The 23601-nt window shown below is 42.7% G+C and overlaps 1 protein-coding gene across 1 annotated transcript; it reads left to right on the top strand.

Annotated features, from left to right (window-relative positions):
* The first annotated feature begins 5614 nt into the window (after positions 1 to 5614).
* Positions 5615 to 23038, top strand: LOC103363272 (gap junction delta-2 protein-like). The gene is made up of 2 exons (XM_008289953.1): positions 5615 to 5685; positions 22171 to 23038. The coding sequence occupies exons 1-2, from the start codon at positions 5615 to 5617 to the stop codon at positions 23036 to 23038; spliced, it is 939 nt and encodes a 312-aa protein (XP_008288175.1).
* Positions 23039 to 23601: the final 563 nt, after the last annotated feature.

Genomic DNA, 23601 nt, shown 5'->3' with positions numbered 1-23601 from the left:
GTGCTATTCCTACAGTCGTCCTCAGATTTATTCATCCCCTTCCATTACAGAAAAAGGAAAATTCAGTAGTCACGCAAATATCTAGAAACTTTAAAAAGTAATAATAAATAATTAAACAAAATGCTAAAGAATAGCTTTGTGAAATAAGGCATTGTTTTTAAATTGTGGTTACAAAATATTAATTTAAAAACAAATTACAGCACTTTGCTGATTAGCAGTGGACCAAAATACCTGTCAACAGGTGCAGAAGTCTGACTGAGAGTTACAGAAACTCTTGAAACACTTGATTGCAGTGATTGGCTCAAAGAGTTGTTCAACGAAATATTAGGTTACGGGTCCCATCATGCTTTTTTTTTTTTTTTTTTTTAATATTTCTGTTGAACCACATTTCGAAAGCAATGTCATGATTTTATTACATTTTTATTTATTATTACTTTTGTAAATTACAACTAATTTCAGTGACAGTTGTTTTTTCCCCTTCTTTAATGGGAGGGTATGAATACATTTGAGGACAACTGTAGATGTGATCCATCACCTGCAGCTTACGTAATTTAGATATTTTGCATTTATTTATTTTTACTATTGGAAACACTTGTTCCTCACTGTACCCAAACCTAAACCTTGAATAACACCTTCAATGTCAAACAACATTTGCGTGTTCTACATAGCAGTTGTATATAATTAGAAGGAAAAAAAAAAGAGTTCAATTTTGCAGCACCCTCACTTGATAATATTAAGCAATCCTAACAAGTTTTTTTTTTCAAATTTGTTTTGAAAAAATGGTATCACTTTTTGTTCAGGACAGGCTATTTTGAGATACCACTGCAACATGCACATGTACGCTCTTATATTCGCTATAATAATGCCAGGTTTTGCTGGCAACCTCTCAGCATCAAGCCAACTGGCATTAATTATTTTTGTGAACAAAATAAATTCACAGTTATGGGTAGCAGTATGTAGGTGTGAAAGAGGAAATCGAAATTGTTAGGTCTGTTATGTCAGACACTTTTAAAAATTGCTATCAGGCTGCAATGTTTACAGGACGCACTGTAGCTCTTATTGGATTGCTCATGACCTCCAGCTCATTGGACAGCTGGTGTCCTGAAGGTTGAAGTCCCGAGGCAACAAACAAGGTGACTTGATTAACTTACCCCTTCAAAGTCAGACATCAGTGAAAATACTGGTATAAACAGTTCATGACTCAATTAGGGAGCTCGACCGATACTGGATTTTTGCAGCCGATGTCGATACCAATTTTGAAAGGGTTAAAAATCCCGCTATTGATATATCAGCCAATATTCTATTTATATTTATATGCACACACATATACAGTATATGTGAGAGTGACACTGAGAAGGTAAAATGATTTCCAGCAATGTATTTCACAAAGCAGTGTGATGCTTACAGTGAAGACACCACGTTACTCCGCACCACCACCTGCTCAGCTGCTTTACGTTCTCTGCTACATGTGCTGCAGACAGCGCTGAGAGTGTTGTAAAGAGTGGAGTAAGAGCTAAACAAACTGTGTGATGAAAACATTTCTAAATTGCTCGAAGCATATATTGTTTTGCATTATGTTCTGTAGAAAAACAGTATTTCATATTGGCGCATATTAGAAAACAGACACTTTGATATCTGACGACAATATCGGCTAACCAGTATATCAGTCAAGTTCTACTTAGTTGTTCTGCATTTATTTGTGTTTAATTTGTGTCTAGCTTTAGATTAATAGCAAGCTTTTAATTTGAATCTATTATGAGTTTGAACTAAATGTCTCAAGAACATTAGATGACCTTGAGGTTTTTCAACATTTTCTTTTCTGTTACCCTTTTAGACAAAACGAAGACTGAAATTCAAATTCCAGTACCATCAACCACTTAACACAAACCTCTTACATCCCAGAGGATTCAAGGTGCCTTATTCCATCACAGCATAACAACTAAGGGTTTAAAACACGCTGCAGTCGACTATTTCACAGCGACATAGAATGTAAAGAGAAAAAGTATTGAACAGAGCTTCAGAAGCAAGAAACTAAATATGCTGGCTTTATTATTGATGCTTCTCCAGACACACAGAAAGAATCCACTATGACATATTTATGAACAGCAGACCTTCTGCTGAGGCGCCCTGACAAAGCCGAAGTCTCCTCTTTCTACCTGCATTCATTTGAATACCAAAGCAGGATTCATCCTAATCACACTTCCATTCATTAATAATCACCTCTGATTTTAATATTTTATTTAAGTGTCCTTGTTGTCGGATAATTTTCATTCTTACATAACTCTCTTATAAACTTAACATGGGCTTAAATATTGATTAGCCCCGCAAGATGTGTACAGTGCATGGGGGCATATATCGGTTATGTTGGCATATGCATCTTTATGAGATCAAACATAAGCTGTTACTGAAAAGAAATAATGTATGTTTTAAAATGTGGGCCTCTACTGGCTGTACTGTACATACTGTAAGCATGCTGGATTCTACCCCTGGATTTCTTTTACATGTACTGTAGCAGAGACACATCTGGCTTTTCTCTACATACAGGACATTTGCACCAACGTGGATTACATTTGTGTTATAATTGATCTAAGTGTGTATATATATAGTGATGCGTTATGAGTGTGTGAGTACAGTAATGTGTGTTTATGCCTACTTGAGCTGGCTGTTCTAGGTCAGTGAAGAGAAACCACACCTGTGCCCCTCTCTCATTCATGCGCCATGCAGCTTGGAAGTGTTTTCTCGGGGCGCTGACCGGCTGATGCCAGTATTTCATCTGCTCTGTTTGCGACCCGAGCCTCGTCCAACTAGAGCCATCCCTCTCCACCGCTCCTCCTCCCCTCCTCCTCCCCGCTCTCCTCAACAGCACTCCTACGCCATACGTCCTTGGTAAGGGAAAGACCCCAAGTCCCCCCGCTGAAGATGCTGAACTGACAGAATCTCTCTTGCTCTCTGTCTCCCCCACTCAGTCTTCCTCTTATCCACACATACAGGGGGTGGGGGGGGGATTTTGTGCATGCGCTCACACACACACACACACACACAAGACAAATTGATCTCTAATACACTGTAGAGGTTGTTGTGTAAGGGCTGGGATTCGGAATTTGCTCACCTGACTGCTTTTTGCTATTTAATTTTTTTTTCACACCGGCACACAGGATTTAAGGACGTTAAGGTGGTATCAAATTTTCCCAAGCGCCTGATAGAAAAGCACCTCATTCTTGCAACAAATAAACTGTCAGATGGAAAAGCATGTAATCCAAAATCAAAGAAGCGTAACTAAAAGGAAGCGCGGCTCGAATGAATTGAACTTGTCACCTCAAGCCATGGCTTCATCCTTGTGTGCTGGTTTCATGTCATCCCACTGCATCATTTACTTCTGCAAACTTGACTCAGTCTTCCAGATGGGAAAACCTCGCTATGACTCACATCCTAAGAAGAAAAAAACAAAACTTGTGGTTCTTTATTCTTTCTTGCCAAGCATCCTCTGCTTTCTTGCTTTTTAGATTAAGACACAGGTTTTTTTGTTTGGTCCATAGGCATGTGAGGATGTTAATTACATTCCATACATCTGCCTGTATGCGAGCGTGTAATGGAGGGAGACCATCACATTTCCACCTTAATATAAATCTAATGAATGCGGCTTTCAATGTCACAGCAAAGTACAATACGGTGCTCATCTCTCCTGAGAGGGAGAGGGAGCACGGGGGCTGCAATGGAGGAGGAGGACGAGGAGGAGGAGGAGGGGAAATGGACAGAATGAGGAACAGAAAGAGGAGATGAAGAGAGGAAATATAGAAAGGGCACGAGGGCTGGGTCAGGGTAAAATAGGTGTGTTGTCATCCCCAATACAGTAAGATGGGGAAAGGGAGGAGATAGATGGGGGATGGGGTGGAGCAGAGCCACAATTCTCCTGTAATCCTCCTCCTGGAAGCATGGGCTGGATGATGTGTGAGTGAAAAAGAAAAAAAAAAAAGAAAAAAGAGAAGGAGGAAGAGAGCATTTGAAGTGTAGGGGAAACACCGCCGAGCTCCCAGACTGGAACAAAGGATTGCAGTGAAGACGGGGCAGAAGAGCACGGTTAGATCTGGAATCCGTCTTTTCTGTGCAACATCAGGCAGGAACAGACACAGCAGTACGGTGGGAGGCATTCTTGCAAGCATAAGTGAAGCAGCGATCAGGGTAGCAATCCAAGCACATTTACCAGAGGAGGCAGGGAGGGGAGGAGAGGGGAGGGGAGAGAAGGAGCGCGAGGGATGAGAGGGAGCAGATCTATGAGAGGAGGAGGAGGAGGAGGAGGAGGAGAGGGAGGGGGGGTGTTGCATGCTCACAGAGTGTGACAGAGATAGAGCGATGAACGAGAAAAGAGACACAGAGACAGAGAGGAGAGCGCAGAGCAGAGATGAGGACCGAGACAGAGGTAGTTGGCAGGACTGAGATCTGCACACAGACGTGAGCAAAAGAGGGGAAGGAGGAAGAGAGTGGAGGTTGAAGGAGAGGGGGGGAGAGAGAGAGAGAGAGAGAAGGGGGAGTTGGAGGGGGATGCAAGATGATGGAGCCCAGAAATAAGCTTCACAGGACAGCTTTTCATCCCTACTTTCTGCAGCAGACATGACTCTGGGCACTGGACTGTGCTGAAATTAGCCAGGGGGACAACACAGGACAGCAGGTTTGCAGCAGACTGCTTTGGTTCAGCTTCGCTGGATGCAGCAAGGCAGCTGATTTATTACTGAGGGGCTGGGTGGCAGTGTGTTTGCATGTGTGCCTCTGAGTGAGTGTGTATGCAGCTTTTTATGGGTCCTTGTAGCGCTCGGAGCTGTGGGAGCGACCATTCCTCCAGTCATAAAATGACATTCAGCAGGCAGGAGCTTTGTGTGCTGGTGTGGATCTGCAGTCCTCAGTAGGAAGTGGGAGAGTGGGATTCAGAGCTGTCATCGAGTGCAAGTGTGTGTTTACAGTGCTGCTGGCTGAGGTGAGCCAAGGAGGATCAGCTATATGTGGTGTGTGTGTGTTTAGGTTAGAGCAGCAAGGGTGCAGCAAAGGCAAAGCTCCTACACAATGCAAGGACGAGCGCAGAGCACCACCGATGGCAGAGAGTGCAGCTGAAGTGCAAGGAGTGCCCTGGGGGTAGGGTGGAGGACGAAGACAGGGACAGAGGAGGAAGAGGAGTAGAGAGCGAGGGGACGGAAAAGAGAGGGTGATCATGGCTGTCATACAGTGAGCTATAGCATATGCTGTAGCGCAGAGCAGAGTGGTGCGGCAGGGGGAGGACAAGCATCACCGCACAGGGGAGGGGGAGAGACTGAGGGAGAGAGGAGGGGGAGGCAATCAGCTCAGCACCTCTCCTCCACCAGGAAGAGAAGAGCACAGCGGGACAGGCCCGGCAGAAGACACTCACTGACAAACACAAAGGCGCACTGACGAGCGACCAGGTCAACGTGTAGAGGTCAAAAGGGAGCTGGTGTGGGACCGGAGGGGGGGGTTTGGTGAACTCCCGCCGGTCCACGAGAGCGCAGGCTGGTCCTGGGAGAAAGAAGAAGAAGGAGTCCGCTGGGGGGAGAAGTGTCGGCTCCCCGAGTCCTGTTTCTTCGGGTCACTCTGCCACCTCTCCATCACCATGGGAGAATGGACCATTTTGGAGAGGCTGCTGGAGGCGGCTGTCCAGCAGCACTCTACCATGATCGGCAGGTAAGGCACTGATTGATTTTGTGTGGAAAGGTTTCTGGTTTAGTATCTGTGGTTTTTGTTCATACCGGTGAGCTGCGTGTTTTTATGTACAGTACGTGTTATTTTGTGTGGATCAGTTGTTGACATCCCTACTGAGACCCTTCTCCTCAAGGCTTGTCCCAGTGCTCTCCTCTGTTCTACAATCCCCCACAGTCTCCCCTGTCCTTTCCTCCCTCCTGCTCTCCTCACTCTTATCCTCCACACCCGTCATTAGTTAAGGGATAAACTAATTGCACATAATCAATAGCAGGCTTTACTAGGCATTATGGTTAATTCAGAGAGGTTCCTGTGTTGATACTACCTAATAGCCTAGCTATTGATAGATTATGCTTGATGCTGTTGGCCACAGACCAATAGGACAGAAGGAAGAGAGGGGAGTAGGAGTGAGAGGAGAGCAGAGGTGCGGAAGATGAAAGGATGGTGAGCAAGCAGGTGTGGAAAGCAGAATCAAAGGGGGAGTAAATGACTCTAAACTCTGACAGAGAGAATTAAAAAAAAAAAAAAAAAGTTCATTCAATTTGCTCTTGTCGGCAGACACTAACTTGCATCATAGTGAACGGTTTGTGGTGGAGAGTTGAACAGATGAGCTTTTAGTTTGATTAGCAGTGGAGACATGCCATGGAGACATGCTGTAAAATCTGTGTGAAATATGTGCTCCACATCATCTCTGTGTGATTAATTAAATGCAAAAATGGAATTTTCCACCCATTGAACACAATCCAAATGTCATGCTAGGATGCTCATTTGGAAAAGTGAAGCGTCAACATGCTTTAGCCTGTAAAACCTGGATGTGAAGATTTGTAATATCAAAATTGCTTTTGAAAAGCAGCCCGAGAAGACAATGAATGTGATTGCACTGCTGTGCTCATTAACCCAAATCACAGGTAATCTGCAACAAGGGCATGGCCTAACCTTCTCTTTGCTCCAGTTGCTGTTGGTGTGAGTGTGTGTTTCTTGCCCCGTGCGCAAGTTAAAGGAGTGAAAATTGGCTCATGCATTCATTGACTACCCTGTGCCCCGTGTGCACCGAGCCATAAGGCTATATCCTCTGTATCAGCGATGTTGTAACTGCATCAGAGCAGCAGAGATGATGTGAGCCGCATTATACCAAACCTTCTGTTGATCAGGGATCTGAGGCCATGTGCGGTGGAGATTTTCCTTCCAACCAAATACTATACCAAGTCATTTCAGTCAGTTCTTCTTCTGTGGTTGAAAGTGCATTAACCAATGAAATCACCTGGTCTAGTCCTCAGATGGAAAGAAAACCTGCATGTTGACTTGATTTAAAGATGCATTAAGCAATATTTTTTGTATTATTTACTCATATGACTCCCTCCCACGTATGGGTTCGGTAGCGTCGTTGCTACCGCTGACAATTCACATCCCACCTTGAAGCTCTACGTGGCTTCAGTCATTTTCAGCTCATTGTTTTGGTGCTCGGAGCCACAAAACCCAAAACAATGTTGGCTCGTATTCGAACAACTGCTTCCAGCGCAGAAGCTAAAACAAGCTACCTGTACGCTAACCTCCCGGCGCGAAAAGGCAACAAGCCGAAGAAACCGGAGAAGGAAGTCGGACGTTTAGCAAAACAAAAAAGAGCCAGATATTTCTTTTTCATGAGCTGGAAGACCAAACAAGGGCTAGAACGCCAGTGAATATTGGAATTACATTCAACAGGTGGCCAGAAAAAGGAGACCAAAGGGATGTCCGTGTTGCTCTGTTTCTGCTGGATATGTGAGTAGGCAACTGTTTGCTAACATGTTAGCCATAACCACTTGATAAGCTAGTTGCTAACTGTTGTGAACTTGTTTCGGAGTCTTTCCGCCCCCTAGTGGTCAAAAAAATTACTTAATGCAGCTTTAAAATCCAGTCCTGGCAGCTGAATCAGTATTACCCTGCGAGCACAGGGTACAAAGAATGCTGAAAAATTAATCTCTGGATGGTTCAAGCCACCTTCAGTTTTTCAGAGGCACAGAAGCAACTCTCAATTTGTCTGCTACCTCTTTCAAAAGTCAGAACGAATACTGTGATGACGGTTTCTTCTTATATGCTTAATTTGAGCTATTTGTTGATCATGCACTTCACTGGCTGAACATTAAAAAGGGTTCCCTGAGTACCTAAGACGTGTTTAGTAAAAATGAGCCGTGCTTTTCTGGTACAAGAATAGTCCTTTTTTTTTTTTTTTTGCATCAGTTTATGTTTGCCATATGATAGATTCTTCTAGCCTGATGACCCACTGTGTCAAACCTTCTAAAGTGGCATGACATTAGATATTTAAACCACTAAAGTAGTAAGAAACTCCCTCACACAGGAATTAGCTTGTACAGAAACCACAGCCATGTGCGACTGTGCTGAATTCAGTGAAATGCTTTGTAAATGATCCCTATGTGTTTGGCTTTCCTCACACTGTGTTTGTCCTACAAGGCTCTTTAGTTGGCCCTAGAGTATTAGCTGTAACATTAGCTGCTTTCCAATGGGGTTTCCTCCTTCTACTCTGCTTGTCTATGCTTTGTGAGCCAGGAAACATTGTCTTTGGAATCACTTTGCACAGTATTTTTTCGGTTGTAGGTCCCTGATTTTCCAAGCTGATTTTGATTTCGTCCCTTTTAGTTAGCTTGCTTGCAGGATAATTCAAAAAAATGCATTCAAGAATTCTTTAAGCAGTCTGGAGAGACAGATGTTGGGTTAACTTGTAGCTTCCTATAACTAAGCGTTGGTCTGGATCTTGGCTTTTTACCCAAAGAAAGGCATTTTTAGACATTAGACCTTCTTAGGCAATCTTTAGCAATAATACAAAAACTACTAAAGATAACCACTTGATTCCTAATCCTAAGCATGTGTCTGCATGGTCAGGAAATCAATGACACTTAACATTTAAATGATAAGAATGATGTTTCTGGATGTACCAGCAAGTTGGAGAATTGTTCACCACTGGCACAGTTTTGTGCTGTAAAGGTGCCTCCTAGATTGTTAATGAGCAACTCCACACCAAATTACGTGTGGAGTCAAAATTGTTGCACTGACCTCTATGGGTTGAAAGGTTCGAGTCTGTTGCACCACTGACCACACCCAACGATGCAGTTGGGTGTGGTCAGGTGTGGTCCGTTGCCCTTGTGAACACAACCAACTGTGATGTAGTGTTGCACTGTGGTGCATTGTGAAGTCCTGCACTTCACAGGGTGTGGCCGGAGCATGCAGCAACTGCACAAGTAGGATGTTCAGCCTGTGTGTTGACACTTTTCAAAGAGTTTGCATGTGTGCGCTTGCAGTTCAAAGGATGCAGTTCCAAAGTAACAGAACAGTGATGTCTCCCCATGGCTGAAAAGTCTCCCCTGCATCAAAACTTTGGAACATGGTTGCATGTCAGTCATCTTTTTGAGTGCCAACATGAGGATGTAGCTCCACCATGAGACACTGTCAGATAGCACTATCACATGTCTAGACTGTCTTATCCAGCTACAATTAAGCTGTTTCTTAATTGTAGGTTTTAAGCTAACCTATGCCCTGGCATAGGATAGATAATTAGCGTAGGAATACAGAGCGGTGGTAAAAAATAGAAACGGACCAACTCTACACAGTGGCATAGGTTAGCTTAATTATGGTCTTTGAAAGAGACAGACAAATTGAGAGTTGCTTCTGTGCCTCCGACTAACCACAGGTGCCTTGCATATAATGACTCATTCAAAGATTAATTTTGTGTATTGTGATTTCCATAAGCTTGACTTCTAACTGGGCATTGTACGGTGTGTGCATGGATAACCAATGACTGTAATCATGATTACACAGCGAAAGAAATCATTGTCAAGGCTGCATTCTTTAGCCGAAACCAAATTTACTGTATATTCACAGTTACAGCGACCCTGGGGCTTTCAGCATTAGATAACCAGCAGTTCAGTACGGCCTGTAAAGTGTCTCAACCTGTCTCACTCAGTCTCTTAATTAAGGAAATTAATTAATTTTCTTCTCTTGATGGACAGAAGAAGGTTGCTAACAGGTTATGAAAGAACCCGGGCTGTATGTATGTACATATGTACACCGGTTTTCATTCTTATTCGATCAAAATTCGCAATGGAGGATTTTCAGGTGCAGCTACTTGGCGTTGTGCTCTCTGTGCCAGCTGAAGATTTCTGCGTGCCGAGTTGTTGCCACCAAAATCAATAAAATATGTTTTCGTGTTCTGACCGTAAAGCCGCATTTGTGTAAAATATGACACTTAGCAGCCTTGATAATGTTTGTGGTTGTCTGATATGTCTCAAAGTTTTGTGCACATAATAATGAATTAATACATATTATTACACTTACATAGATTATTTCTGTAACTGATTAAAACGTCGGCAGGTTTGCAGCATATCTTACACTGTTGGTATGAATAGTTCAAATAGTTTTCACACTAAAAAATGGATTTACTTTTCATTCTACTTAATATTCTTGTTCATCAGGCCAGTATTTGAACACCTTTACAATATTAGAATCTAGTGTTTATTCCAGTGGGACAGACAATCTGCCAACTGTCCATGTAGCGCTGCAAACAATTGGATGTGGAGCGCATTTTTCCCCCCCATGTGTGATGCCAGTTATTACAGGCAGCACAACATGCAACATATAGAAATCCTAATTTTCTGCCACCTATTATTATAACACATTTGAACACACTCTAATTAAGGGCAATAGTTCCATGGCATAATAAAATATTTTTTCTTTGTCATACGTGGAGCTCAGATGCTTTGCAGACCACAGGTGTACGTTTATGTGCGTGGAAAAAGGAAAAAAAAAAGACGCGTTCTACCGTGATGGAATGAAACCTTTGGGTTTGACTTTTATACCTTGCAGGTAGGAGGAAAGAGATAAAGGAAGTGCGTTGATGCATCTTCCCCTAGACTGCAATGCTGTAGTGAGGTCAGCGCCAAAGACAAGTAGAGCAAAAAAAAAAAAAAAAAGAGGCAGAGATAATGGAGGACTGGAGTGATCTAAGGAAGATAAAATAATAAAGGTTGCCGGATGGATAGAGAGGAGATGATGTGAGCTGTGGAGGCAGAACAACAACAAAAAAAAAAGGGTACAGAGGTTGGGGTGGGGGGATGTGGGAGACAGAGGAAGGAAGAAAAGTTTTCACTCTGCAGAGGTTTGGTTTCGGAGAATCTGTGTCAGAGCTCCTTCCTCTGGAGCTGAGTGACCCTGGTGCTGAGGAAACAGCCTGCACACACACACACACACACACACAAACTTAATATGTGTCCTCTGCATTGATGAGATTTGCTAAAAATACACCGGACCTTTTGCGTTTTACTAATTTCGTCTGCAAAGCAATGCTCATAAGTTAGCTCTTGTCAAAGGTGATGCCGTTCCGAGAGAAACGACATGCAAAATTCACCGTCTGTGCAAACTGAGCAATACAGGCTCGGCTGAATAAACAGCACCTTTAATAAGAAGCAGGAGCTCCCTGTTGTTGAAGCAATGAAATCCCCATGTATTTTGCATTACATTTTAAATATTACACTTCAATCGGATGGATACTTATTTTAGAAAAATAATGTTTTTTTTGTTCTTTTATTCATGTGCTCTTAAATTTTAAATGTCCACGCACCACTTATTTGTTTTTACCTGCGTAACTGAGTTAAATAATCTATTATTTACTGTCTATCACTCTCTACTTGAGCATTATGAATCATGAAATCTTAATAAATGTTATGCAGCTCTTGTTGCAAGTTGCAACCGATGTCAGGTCATTCATTAAAAATGCATACATGGTTGACCAGCTTTTTAATGCAACGGACAAAGTGGTCTATGAAAGGCCTTGTTGCACTTTGGTTTAAAAAAAAACCCTTCACTTGAGTGGACAGTCCGAAAAGGTTTGAGGACACCAAACATCCTACATTCCCTTTTTTTGTCGGCTCTAAAAGCAAAACCCAGTTTGCTCCTTTAACACCAAAGTTGTTCCGTCCTGTAGTTTTCGCAAAAACATTTTTGTCTCCACTTTTCCTAAATGGGTCAGGATAGCCACAAGAAGGAGTTACCCTACTTTGTGAAAGGCACCCTAGTTCTCTCAAAATAATTTGAGACGTAGAAATGCTCTGTTTCAATCGAGGGCATAATCCTGTCTGAACCAGAATATAATTCACGTATCGCTAATAGTCACCTTCCTGGATAAAATCTATACCGTCGGAGGGGATTGTATTACAAAGCAAAACAATGGCGTCGATATCTCGGCGTTTGACAGGATTAGTAATCCATCATCCTGCAGCGCGGAGCGGCACCGTCTTTCAAATGAAACCGTTTTTCTGCACATCTGGAGTTGTCATTGGTTTATTTGTGCAGCAATCCCTGATGTTGAATGCTATTGATTATACTGTTTGACGGGGGATTTTGCCAGTAAAGCTGAGCTCAGCTTTCATTCAGCGCGGGCTATTATTCATTTCGGCAACACATCAGTGGGGTGCGTATGAGCTTTACCGACTCTGTAATGTTTCCATTTGCATAGCTTAGATGTTCTCTATTCCTGTGACTTCTCACATGGGGTGAAAAATCCTAGTTAGAGTAGGTTAGGACTGGATTTATTCACTGTTTATGATCTGTACGCGTCTATTTTAATATAAAAACTCATAAAGAACACGAGAGGGTTTGCTGAAATGAACACATCATTAATGTAGTTTAGTAAACACAAAACCATGTAACAGTAAGTTATTTGTACCGACTGAGGTAATCATAAATTTCATCAAGAGAAAATCAATGTAATTAAAATAAATAAAGAATGTAAGGCGATGCATCTATGTCAATTTTTGTGCAGTACTGCCATGCACAATTTAACAACAATCCATCATCCCTATGTCCCAGGCAGACACAGAAACAGATTACTGAGATTTAATAATCATTGTGCTTTTTTTTTTTTTTTTTTAATTGATGTAGCTAAACTTTAACTTGAAGCTGGTAAAAGGCACAAATAACTAGGAGCAGCCAGCACTGGTAACCTCTACAAAATATATGAAAGACAAGCACAATGCTTTCTCTCCCACAAACTAAAATACATAGGAGTAAACAATGAAAAGAAATGGCAGCTTTCCTCTACAAACGCCTAAAGAACAAAGAAGTCATCAGCATGCAAAACGCTACAGATGGTCACAGATGCAAGTGTGACCAGTTGGCAGTGGTGGGAGAGGAGAATTCCCCCTGCACTGTGTTTTTATAATTATATAGTGGTTCATGGAACCAGCCAAAAGCAGGGACAGATAGCTGGGTGTTAGCAGAGGAGACACATGTCCTGTGTCGTCTCCTAAACACTTGCCCTCGGCCTTGATGGAAAACGTCATGAGGGTCAAAGAAAGCAGATTTCTTGAGGACACCGCAAAAGAGCAAAGCGATAATTCGACAGCAGATGTTGTTGACGTGCCGTGGATGGTGCATCGCGCTGAATATTGCTGCCGCCAGGAATTGTGGGGTGACCTTATCTCCTTACCCTCCTTAAAGGATGGTCCAGCGTATCCTTTGCTGAAGGAGATAAGTAAGGAAGCATTGAAGCACCTTTCCTTAGCATGTGCAGAATTCGACCAGGTCTTATCACGGCTGCCACTTTGACACTTCTGGGAACCTCCGAAAGCAAAAAAACACAAATTCGATCGCAACTCCGGTCTAATCAGTGACCTCGTCATCGCAGCAAACTCCTGCTTCCGTACACACACATCCACAGTTTCCAGATCAGGAGAGAAAACACACACTGAGGCTACGACTAAATACATTCTCATTCATAACAAATACATTCTCCGTAATAGCGTAAGCTATTCCGAACGAAAACACATATATTAGATGGAGGTCGGGGAAGTTCATTAACGTGCAGAGTCTATTTTTAATTACGGCAAGTTATCTTCATAATGACAGTGCTTGACTGCAGTAAGCTATTAGATAAGTGGAGTTGCCTCAAAGTGTTTCTGTATCAGTGAGCCATCTTGTTAGTGAGCTTTCATTTTCCGAGCAGATCGCTGATTAAAATTTACACTGGGGGACCAAAATTACACAAAAAGGAGGAAGAAGGAGGGAGTCACAGGTGGGGGGAAATTAAAAGGTGGTGCAAAACATAAACTCTAACTTCAGAAAGAAAAGTTTTTTAGAGTATTATCAGGAAACAGGTTGCAGAAAGTTAGCAGAATCCATTAGGGACAGATAGTGCTGTTACAGAGATGATGGCCTTAAGACGTTCTTGTTCTTGGATAAAGACAAACTGAAGTTTTGAGTGCAACCCTGGATGTTATACAAACAGCAACAACAAAGCTTACTTAGAGTCACAAATACTACGTGGGACATCCTTTACAAATAATATGCTCATGATGTTTTTAAATTAACAAAGGCTCCATGTGCAGTTGACTAATTCTGCAGTTTTCCTCAGTTTGTAGAGCATGTTAGTGTCTTTCAGCCTATTGTTTTGGGTTCACAGCATATATCTTTGCTGTTTCTCCAATAATTTTTAACTTAAGGTGGCTGTACTGAACATATCCTAGGCAACGTTAGCAACTAGCTGGTAAACGTATTTTGGAATAAGCTCCGAAAGAGCCAGACAGTGTATTTCTGACTGGGTGGAGACCCAAAACAGAGCTAAAAGGAGAGAGAATAGTGCATTTATATCCATCAGCTCTGACTCAGCGCGAATGTTTCTCTGTGTTTGCTAGACACGTAAATAGGCAACCGACGTTATACGCTGAAAATATGTCAGTTGTGCATTTAAGCTTCCTCCTTGTGGCCACAAATAAGTTAACAGGGCTTCAAAGTATTCTTCAACACATATTTTAATTACAGCATATATAACGTTACAAATAAACTCACTGTCTTTGTTCAGAAAAGGTTCTGTTTACTAATTTACACTTTAGCAGCCCAGTTATTTTGTACCGAAACTTTTAAATGCAGTGACCTTCTCAGACACTTGTTAAAAGCAATTTTATGTGTTTTTCAAAATTATACAGTCGGTTGAAATGCCACCATGTAAAAATGAAGGTTAAACGTGCTGTGAGTAGCACAGAGCGTCAATATTGTTTGAGATATTAGGAAAATAACCTGCAGATAATTGGTAGTGTGCAGCTTTGAAATGTGACATTGTGTTCGCCGTCAGTAATTCTGGAGCAGCAGCGCGCTTCATTTGTTGTTTGGATTAATAGCTTGAATTGGTGGTTCATGTTGTGGAATTAACTACGCTTTTGGATTTTTGCAAAGTACAATCTGCTCATCGGTGTGCTTTACAAACCGACAGAGTAAGGTGCTTTTCTTCAATCATTGCTTGCTAACTAGGTTATTGATAAAGCCTCCTAATCGACACCTGACATCTTGAGTTCATCAGTGTCAATGTGTTTGGAGCGAGGCTTCATTGCGAGAAAAAACAATTATGAGCATTTTGTCGTTCACGTCAGGTCAGATTTATTTCTACATCCTTGAATCCTCCGTCTTCGACTCGGCCAAGTGGGGCAAAGCCTAGTCAGCCGAGTCAGTGAATAATGTGACTGATTAGGTGAAGTCTTGTCAGTCCCATGTGGTTCTGGTTCATTTGAATACATAATAAAAACATGAAAGATATTCATTGACATATTAGTGATTTATTAGATCAACATGATTCTCCTCAGTGCTCTGTGGACCAGACTGCAATGCAACCGCAAGAGGAAGTTCACTTTCCCTGCAGCTACACCTAAAAACAAAGGGTCCTGTAGTGAGTGAAAACATACAACCAGAGCTAATGGTGTTCTATAAAACAGGAAAAAGGGGTATGAGGTAAAGTACTGATGAAAACTATTTAAAAACCTGAGTTCAATTTCCTTTAAGTGCTGCATTCAGAGGAACTTATTGGTGCGAGTTAAGGTTCGCTTGTGTTCTTCCTCGCCAAAAGAAAAAGTGAGATGTGCTGAGCAGAAACAGATTATGCACATAAAACAAGGGAGCTGATGGGAGTCAGCAAATGGGAATGACCCCATTCTAATCTGTGTCTTGCTGCAAAATGAAATCGTTTTCTCTGGGTGGAAGTTCATCAAAAGCCCATCTACAGTAGCTTCAGACACAACATCCACACATAATGTAGAACCATTCTGCAGGTACATTTTATAATCCTTGTTGTTGTTGTTGTTGTTTTGATTGTGTAGAAACCTGTCATTGCTCCAAAAAACTGAATGGCCACAATGTGATTTATATTATATTTAATATTCTGAAATCATACATCGATGCAATCAGCAAAATGCACTGGTTTAGATCCAAAGGGGGGAAATGCTGATATCATTCATTTGAAGGTTTTTAGCTTTCAACTTATTTTAGATATAAACAGCTCCTGCATAATGTTTGCCTGCCTTAGCTTGAATTGAGATGAAAGGGTAATTTCAGATGGCATAAAGACAAATGGGATGGAGGAAAGCTGCATCTGGTACGCTCTGCATCATCATCACGCATCGTTAGGCCGTGGAGTGAGTTAATAGAAAAAGTTGTGAGTGGAATTTCTTCAAACATAATCTCCCCCCGCATTGAGTGATTGTAATGCTGTTTGTTTCAGCAAAGCAGTTTCATTAAGCGTACGCATCTGAAGAGCTTAGCGCAATCTGTTTATTGCGTTTTCTTATCGCCATTGTTTATGGCATCCAAGCTAAGATGCTGTTGGTGTCTGTCAGGCTGGATGTAATTGGCACAGATACCTGTAGAGTCTCCCCCAATTAACTTTCTCTGTTTCCTCCTTTATTCCTGAAAAACAGCTGGAAGCCATTTCCCTCAGAGAAGCTGAATGAGCAAGTGACATAATTGCATTTCTTGCACGTGTCGACTCTGTGTTGTGGCACAAAGGAAACCTACGGCCTTTATGAATCTAAAATCGCAAAGTGAAAAAAAAAAAAACAGACTATTTTTATGCCGTTTACACTCTCTGGAAAATTATTTTAGGAAACCAGAAGTAAGTGAACCGCCCCAGCTTAAGGCACGCGAGTTTATCTTCTATTAATGCATTCGACACGCCAACTCTTAGCGGCACCTCGGGCAGTCGTGCACGTCTGCCTGATACGTGGGCAAGACTTTAAACTATTAAAATACTTTGAGAGAGGAGCAGTGATGAGGGGCGGGAGGAAAGAAATGTCTGCACTCTGATAATTAAGCTGCCTAATTTCTATGCCTGCTAAGGTCTTTATTCATTATGTGCTGCCATCAGCAATCAGTGGAGCTTATTATTGAGAGCGTATGGGCGGGAAGAATATTTTTACCCAGAGCTTCTCCACAGATAACACTGCACTTATCCAGAGCTTCAGAGGCCTGTCTGTGAATCTACTTGCAGACGCTCACCTTCGTATGTTTGCTACTCGTCACTCATATACAGTAAAGAGAGATTCATTATATATACAGTCTGTGTGTGAGAGCGAGTGTGTGTGTTTCCTCATGCATCTGCTCTCGTGCTCGAGGCCGCAGCTCTCCCCGGAGGCTGGCGGCAGCAGCTGCCGTATGAATGAACGTATGCATGTGTGTGTGTGAAAGCCTCTGGGAGAGACGGAGCTTGCATGTCCAGCTGACACACCAGCTGAAGAGCACCTACCACCACACTGTACGCGCAAATCTCACAGGTCGATCGGCCGCCCACGGATCACTTTGAAAGTTTGAAGCCCCCCCCCCCCGTGTCTTTCTCTTTACTTCCTCCTCTCACCGACCCTCCAGACATTAACATTAGCACGCTCTCGGCTTTTGCACTTCATGAAAATGTCAGCTGTCAGTGACGCAGCTCAAGAAAAATGGAAATGAGAAGAGAGGTTTCGCATGTGAGCGCAATCTAAGGACACAGACGGATTAATTTGCTTCCAAATCGTATTAAATCTGTCGTAGAGCGTTGGGGATTTAGAAGGTCTCCCAAAATGTAATGATTATTCTTACCTTGAAGCTTTTCCTCTGGGGAGCAGGCAGCTAAATGAGCTGATGAGTGGTGACAGAGGTGGGAGATAATTTACCAACCATTTAGAGGAAGCGTGTGATGGAAAATGTGTCACAATGCCTGACTCTTTCATGTTGTCTCTTTCCAATTGACGCCGCAAGTGAGTTCTTTTTTTTACATTCTGTCCCTCAGATTTGCGATCCTGAAAATTCTGAAGTCTTTTTGATCATTTCTGATGGATATTGAGTATTCTGCAGGGTCAGGCCTCTGGGCCGCCCTGCTCCAATCTGCTCTAACTTACAGTATTGGCTAGTTACTCTGCAGGACTTGAAACACTGATGTTTGCAGATAACCTCCGCGCACCGCTTTCTGCTAATGCAGCAATCTGCCCCGTGCTGATTATCCTGTTATCCAGCAGGAGAGAACACACATACACAAGCGCACACGTAAATACACACACAGGCTTGCACAAAGCGCTCAATACGTGCAATGTCTTGGGATTTTTTTAATGACAAACAAAAAAAAAGAAGGCTAAAGTACTAACTGAATGACCAAGTATCCACTATATTGTACTGAGGAAAGTTTTCTAAGTGCACTGGAGAGTTCTCGCTGTTGAGGTCAACAGAGGTGCTCTGAGAAAACTGCAGTGACTGTTGCATTATTGTGTCGCAGAGTTAGCGGGCAGGTTTTGTGTTTAAGCGGTTGGAGGCTGCTGATGAATTTAGAAATGGACCTATGCGATGTAAAGTGAGCAAACTGCTTTTTTTAATTGTTAACAAACCTGGATATTTTGTCATTTACACTTTAAAAGAAGAGTTTGTGGTGATAAACACATGATGCTCAGATACAACTTGTGAATTCCACAATAAATCCTGCATTTAAGGAAGAGATGTAGGTTTAACCCACTCAGCTTGAGTCAAAATGAGGCACATTTGTAGGCCAGTTTAACCTTCTGCAGTCTGTCGATTAACAAATGAATGACCTTGTTTCATGTTGTGTAGAGACAAGCTGAGGAAATTAATTGGATGTGCTAATATGGGGGAAAAAAATAAGTTTACATATAAATAGACTGCAGTATAGTTTTACTTTTTACATTTTTTGTTTGCATTTCTGTGCAGTTAGATAACGATCATTATCAGTTGTTGTCCCTTCCTCGTGGATATGGCTAGTAGACACACTCCACCACCCACTAGTTTGCTCGGCGATGATCAGACACATATAATATGTACTAAAATAGTGTTAAAATGTGCATTCAGAGACGAACAGGTTAGTAATGGCATAACTCAGTTGCAGACCTCTGAACTTACGCCCAAGAAATTGAGGTTTTTGTCCCGTGTGGTACTTTTGTTTCACTGTCGCTTCTGACTTTTCAGTGATTGTTTGATTAGATGAAGGCACCTAAACTGCTTGGTTGTGGTTCGATTTGCCAACGTAACCTGGGTTACTTTATTTTATGAACAGAATGGGTGATAGTTAGTGTAGGCGTCCCAATCTGAACTATAATTATATGAGTGTTGATTAATGATAACAGCGGTTTAATGGGCTGATAATATTCAATTTGGGTGCTGAACTACTTTTATAATAATAGTTTTAGTTGATATCACGAGGGATAGACTAAGATGGACTTACAGTCTGTCTAAACAGTTTGTTCAGGGCAAAAAAGGACAGTGCATTTTGTGTCAGGGCAGCTTTAAAGGTGCTATAAAAAGACAAAACGAAAACATAGAAAGTCAGCAAGAAATTATCTAAATGAGGCTGGAATCTTGACGGTGCAGACTGTCCCTAAAACCAACCTCAGATACAGTACAGTCTGATGCATGGTGTGTAGTGGGTATAGGTTAAAAAAGAGTCCATGGGTAATGAGGATGTCACAGGTCTGCACAGAGCACATTGCCTCGAGACTGCTTCCAGTTGATGACAAAATCGTTATACAGAGTTTGTGCTTTTCCTCTGCAGAGATTCTATGCACCATTTAATAGTAAAATACGAACCATCTTTTACTGAAAACATTCTAAAAAAAAATGTAACTAATGTCTCGCCGTAAAACATCTGTTCAGTCTATGAGCTTCTGTCTTTATACATAGCTGCGACGAGCGAGCAGACTTAGTGACATTTAGTTAACATCATTACGATGCAGTAATTACCAGTCGGGATAAGAGGAAACAGAGCTTGAACAGAAAGACAATGTGAATGCAGATCTGCTGTAAGCTGCTCTTTATCCGGTTATGTAGTTTTAAATCAGCTTCCTGCACTGCAGATTGTCACAAAGACACACTGAACATGAGTTTGTCATATTCCCTATATGACTTAAACAAGTATTTGCATATAAATGAGCAGCGTCGACCACAGATTTCCATCTCAGCGAGCAGTATGCGTCAAATGACTCCTTGTGGTGCAGAGCACCATCAATATCAGCTCCTCGGTCAGATCCACTGTTGTCAAACCACCAGTGAAGGCAGATACACATAACTGCAAAGGATGAGATCGTGACTTCCTATCTTTATGTAAATGATTTACATTATTTGAAAGTCCGAAGGTGCAGAGAAGCTTTAGTCTGCTGCATTTTCAAACACACTGAAAGTCAGTGTAGCGTATACACTCGCAGCTGCTCTGAGCACAGGCGGCTGGACATGTTTGCCATTTTGCACAAGTCATACACATGGCTGACTCTCCCTCTTTGTCTCTGTGTCCTCGTGTCTGTCTTTCTCACACAAAAAAACACACACAGGCGTGCATTCGCAGGTGGAGCAGGAACAGTCCTCCAGCGGCGCACTGCTCTATTTTTTCTGTTTGACGCTAACACGTGTTCCTCTGCCGTACCTCTTGCCTTCACCTGTCCTCCATTGCGCTTAAACGAGCTGTCTCTTTGATTGCATCATTCAAAGACATTTAGTTTATCGCTACCCAAAGAAACACAACTTTAACTCATTAGACATTTCTGACTATTTTAGGCTGTTTTTTCCTCCATACCTGGGTGTCTACACCCGCCTCCTACAGCCCTGTACTTGTCTCCACATCCTCACCTTTCACTGATTTGCAGGTTGCTGTGGTAACTGGCCATGGAAGTTGCAGTGTGGACATTTTGAGTCCTCATTAAAAGATAAACTGTGGAGTCTCATTTGACATGTGGATAAAAACAACAGAACAAAAGACCTGCTTTTTATGTGTGAATTAAAGAGGACAGGAATCGTGTTGCCTTACACCACATTAAGGACCGTTGTCCTATGTAGCTGCCTTTCACCCCGATTGTTCTAACCTACCGGGGGCGAGCTCCCATCTATCTCTGTCCCTTTACTTGCCTTGGGTGGCCCTCGTGTGCTTGGAAACAAGTGTGCTCTAAGTAATTGGCTCCTCCAACCAGGGAGCATGCACATCCTCTGCATTGTGGCATAAATACCAGGGAGCCCCATGATGCGCAGGCTTTCCTCACTCATTAGAAAGAGCTGACAGTGCAGCCCAAAAGCCCCAGTCCTCCTCCGCAGTGCCCATGCTGGATCGACACCAGAAGATAACAGTACAGCACACCAGTCTCTCAGAGGTCTTGAGAAGCAGCTGCACTACTCTCTAGATCCGCTGCTCTCTGGATGCAGCTTTCTATAACTGCAGCAGTGCACTAATGATGCTCAGTGGGAAATCAGTTTTTTAAAAGTGCTAGCTGCGTGGTTCAGCAATAAGTTGCTAATAATCAACTCTCCCTTAGAGAATGAATGCCTGTATTTTGGCAGATTTGAGACAACTTACTTATTTAGGATGTGAGCTCTTTAGAAAGGTGCATCTCTAAACACTGCAGATGTGACAGTTGTTGCCTTTTAATATGGTGCCTTCCTCTCCCCTCACTTGAAGGTCAAGAATGAAACAAAAAGAAGTCATTTATACATCAATTTAATGTATATTAATTAACTTTTCAGCAACCAAATATTTATGGTGAAAGATAGCATGAATTAATATTATCAGAAGAATCCTTGCAATGTTGCAGCACTGATCCTTAAATCAATGGATAGCTACCAGTGTTTCAGCCTGTATGAGCAGTCACACGCACCGACCACTGTGTTGTGTTTGTCAAACGTGTTGTTCTGTTTCTGCCCAGCGGTGAAGATGAGTGTGAAATCACCTTTATCTTCTGACAAACCCTCCTGTCTAGTCTCATATGATTAGTGACCTGATGTGTACATGCTATCTGGAGCGCAGCTCCACCATCCTACAGTATTGTTTGTCACAGCGGATGAGTGATAACACGTGCAACACATTCATGCATGCACATACCCACGCACAGACACACAAGCTCATACCTAGGTCTGTTCTAAACCTGAAAACTATTTTCTTTCTGTTGATTTGTAATGGTTTTTAATTACAAGGCAGATATAGTGTCACGTTGTCCCTGTAGATGCAGAAAAGCCAATACAAAAAAACACATCATATAACCAGTTCCTTTACACTAAACAAAGACGTGCAGCCAGTTTTAAAAGGGCAGGGTCACATCCACATATTTCCAGAACCTCTGTGCATTTATTCCTCATTAACTGATGTTGCCTTTCTCCCTTTTCCCCCTCCCCTTCCTGCCCTTTCCTTCTCCTTCTGTCTCTCTGCAGGATCCTGCTGACAGTGGTGGTGATCTTCCGTATCCTAATAGTCGGCATAGTGGGGGAGAAGGTGTATGAAGATGAACAAATCATGTTCATCTGCAACACTATGCAGCCCGGCTGCAACCAGGCTTGTTATGACAAGGCCTTTCCGATCTCACACATCCGCTACTGGGTGTTTCAGATCATCTTGGTGTGCACGCCGAGCCTGTGCTTCATCACATACTCTGTTCATCAGTCTGCCAAAGCGCGCGATCGAAGCTACTCTCTGCTGCACCCTTACATGGATCACCATGGTCACGGTCACCATGGTCGCCATGGTCATGACCATCACGCTCGCAAGCTTCACTCTCGCAACATCAACGGCATCCTGGTGCACCCCGACAGCAGCAAGGAGGATCATGACTGCTTGGAGGTCAAAGAGATCCCTAACGGACCCCGGGGACTCCCTCAAACACACAAGAGCGCTAAAGTGCGACGACAAGAAGGCATCTCCCGTTTCTACGTCATCCAGGTGGTGTTCCGCAACGCACTGGAGATCGGCTTCTTGGCCGGCCAGTACTTCCTGTACGGCTTCAACGTACCGGGAATGTTTGAGTGTGACCGCTACCCGTGTGTGAAGGAGGTGGAGTGTTACGTGTCTCGGCCCACAGAAAAGACTGTGTTTCTGGTCTTTATGTTTGCAGTAAGCGGCATATGCGTGCTGCTCAACCTGGCTGAGCTCAACCACCTTGGCTGGAGGAAGATAAAGACGGCGATCCGAGGCGTTCAGGCCCGAAGAAAGTCTATCTGTGAAGTGCGCAAGAAGGATGTTTCACACCTGTCCCAGGCCCCGAACCTGGGCAGGACCCAGTCTAGTGAGTCAGCCTACGTCTGACAGAGGCTGCTCTGCCTGGGGGCTCGAGGACCTTTTAAATTTTGGAGAAGAGCTTTTCCCTGGCCCCGAACCCCCGATCAGTAGGGCACAAAACTCACCACTGCATTATTATCATTCAGGAGCACAGACAGACAGACTCTGTGTAGTCACGACGAAGCATTAATTCACCATGTAGTTTTTGACACTTCAAGAGACAAGACTCTCCTTCCTATAAAGGCAACCGTGTTGCTGCAACAAAGCTTACATCTGAAGCTTACATTTTGTGACTTCTGCTTTGCCTAGGTGACACTAGGTGCCTTCAAAGAACCCCACGGATAAAACTGAGCAATTACAAATAATATTAAAATACTGTAAAGATAGTCTGAGGTGGAATTATCTGAAGGTCTTATTATTTGCCTTTGCTGTAGGTCAGAATAATCCCCTCATTTTCCAATTATGTGTGCATATGCAAGAGCTTAAGCGTGTGCATGCATACGCATGTGTGTGTGGGAAAAAAAAGCCAGTCTGACTTTGAGTCAGGAAATTGAATGCTAAACTAATCTGAGCTACTGAAAGAGAGATAA

This window comes from Stegastes partitus, unplaced genomic scaffold (genome assembly GCF_000690725.1).
Source record: "Stegastes partitus isolate 25-593 unplaced genomic scaffold, Stegastes_partitus-1.0.2 Scaffold647, whole genome shotgun sequence".
NCBI lineage: Eukaryota > Metazoa > Chordata > Actinopteri > Pomacentridae > Stegastes > Stegastes partitus.
This window is presented reverse-complemented; position numbering and strand designations above follow the sequence as displayed.

Excerpts from the sequence above, each read along its gene's own strand:
- LOC103363272 (XM_008289953.1), top strand. The coding sequence starts at position 5,615 with ATGGGAGAATGGACCATTTTGGAGAGGCTGCTGGAGGCGGCTGTCCAG. Across the intron at positions 5,686-22,170 it reads CACTCTACCATGATCGGCAG|GATCCTGCTGACAGTGGTGG; the intron begins GTAAGGCACTGA and ends GTCTCTCTGCAG.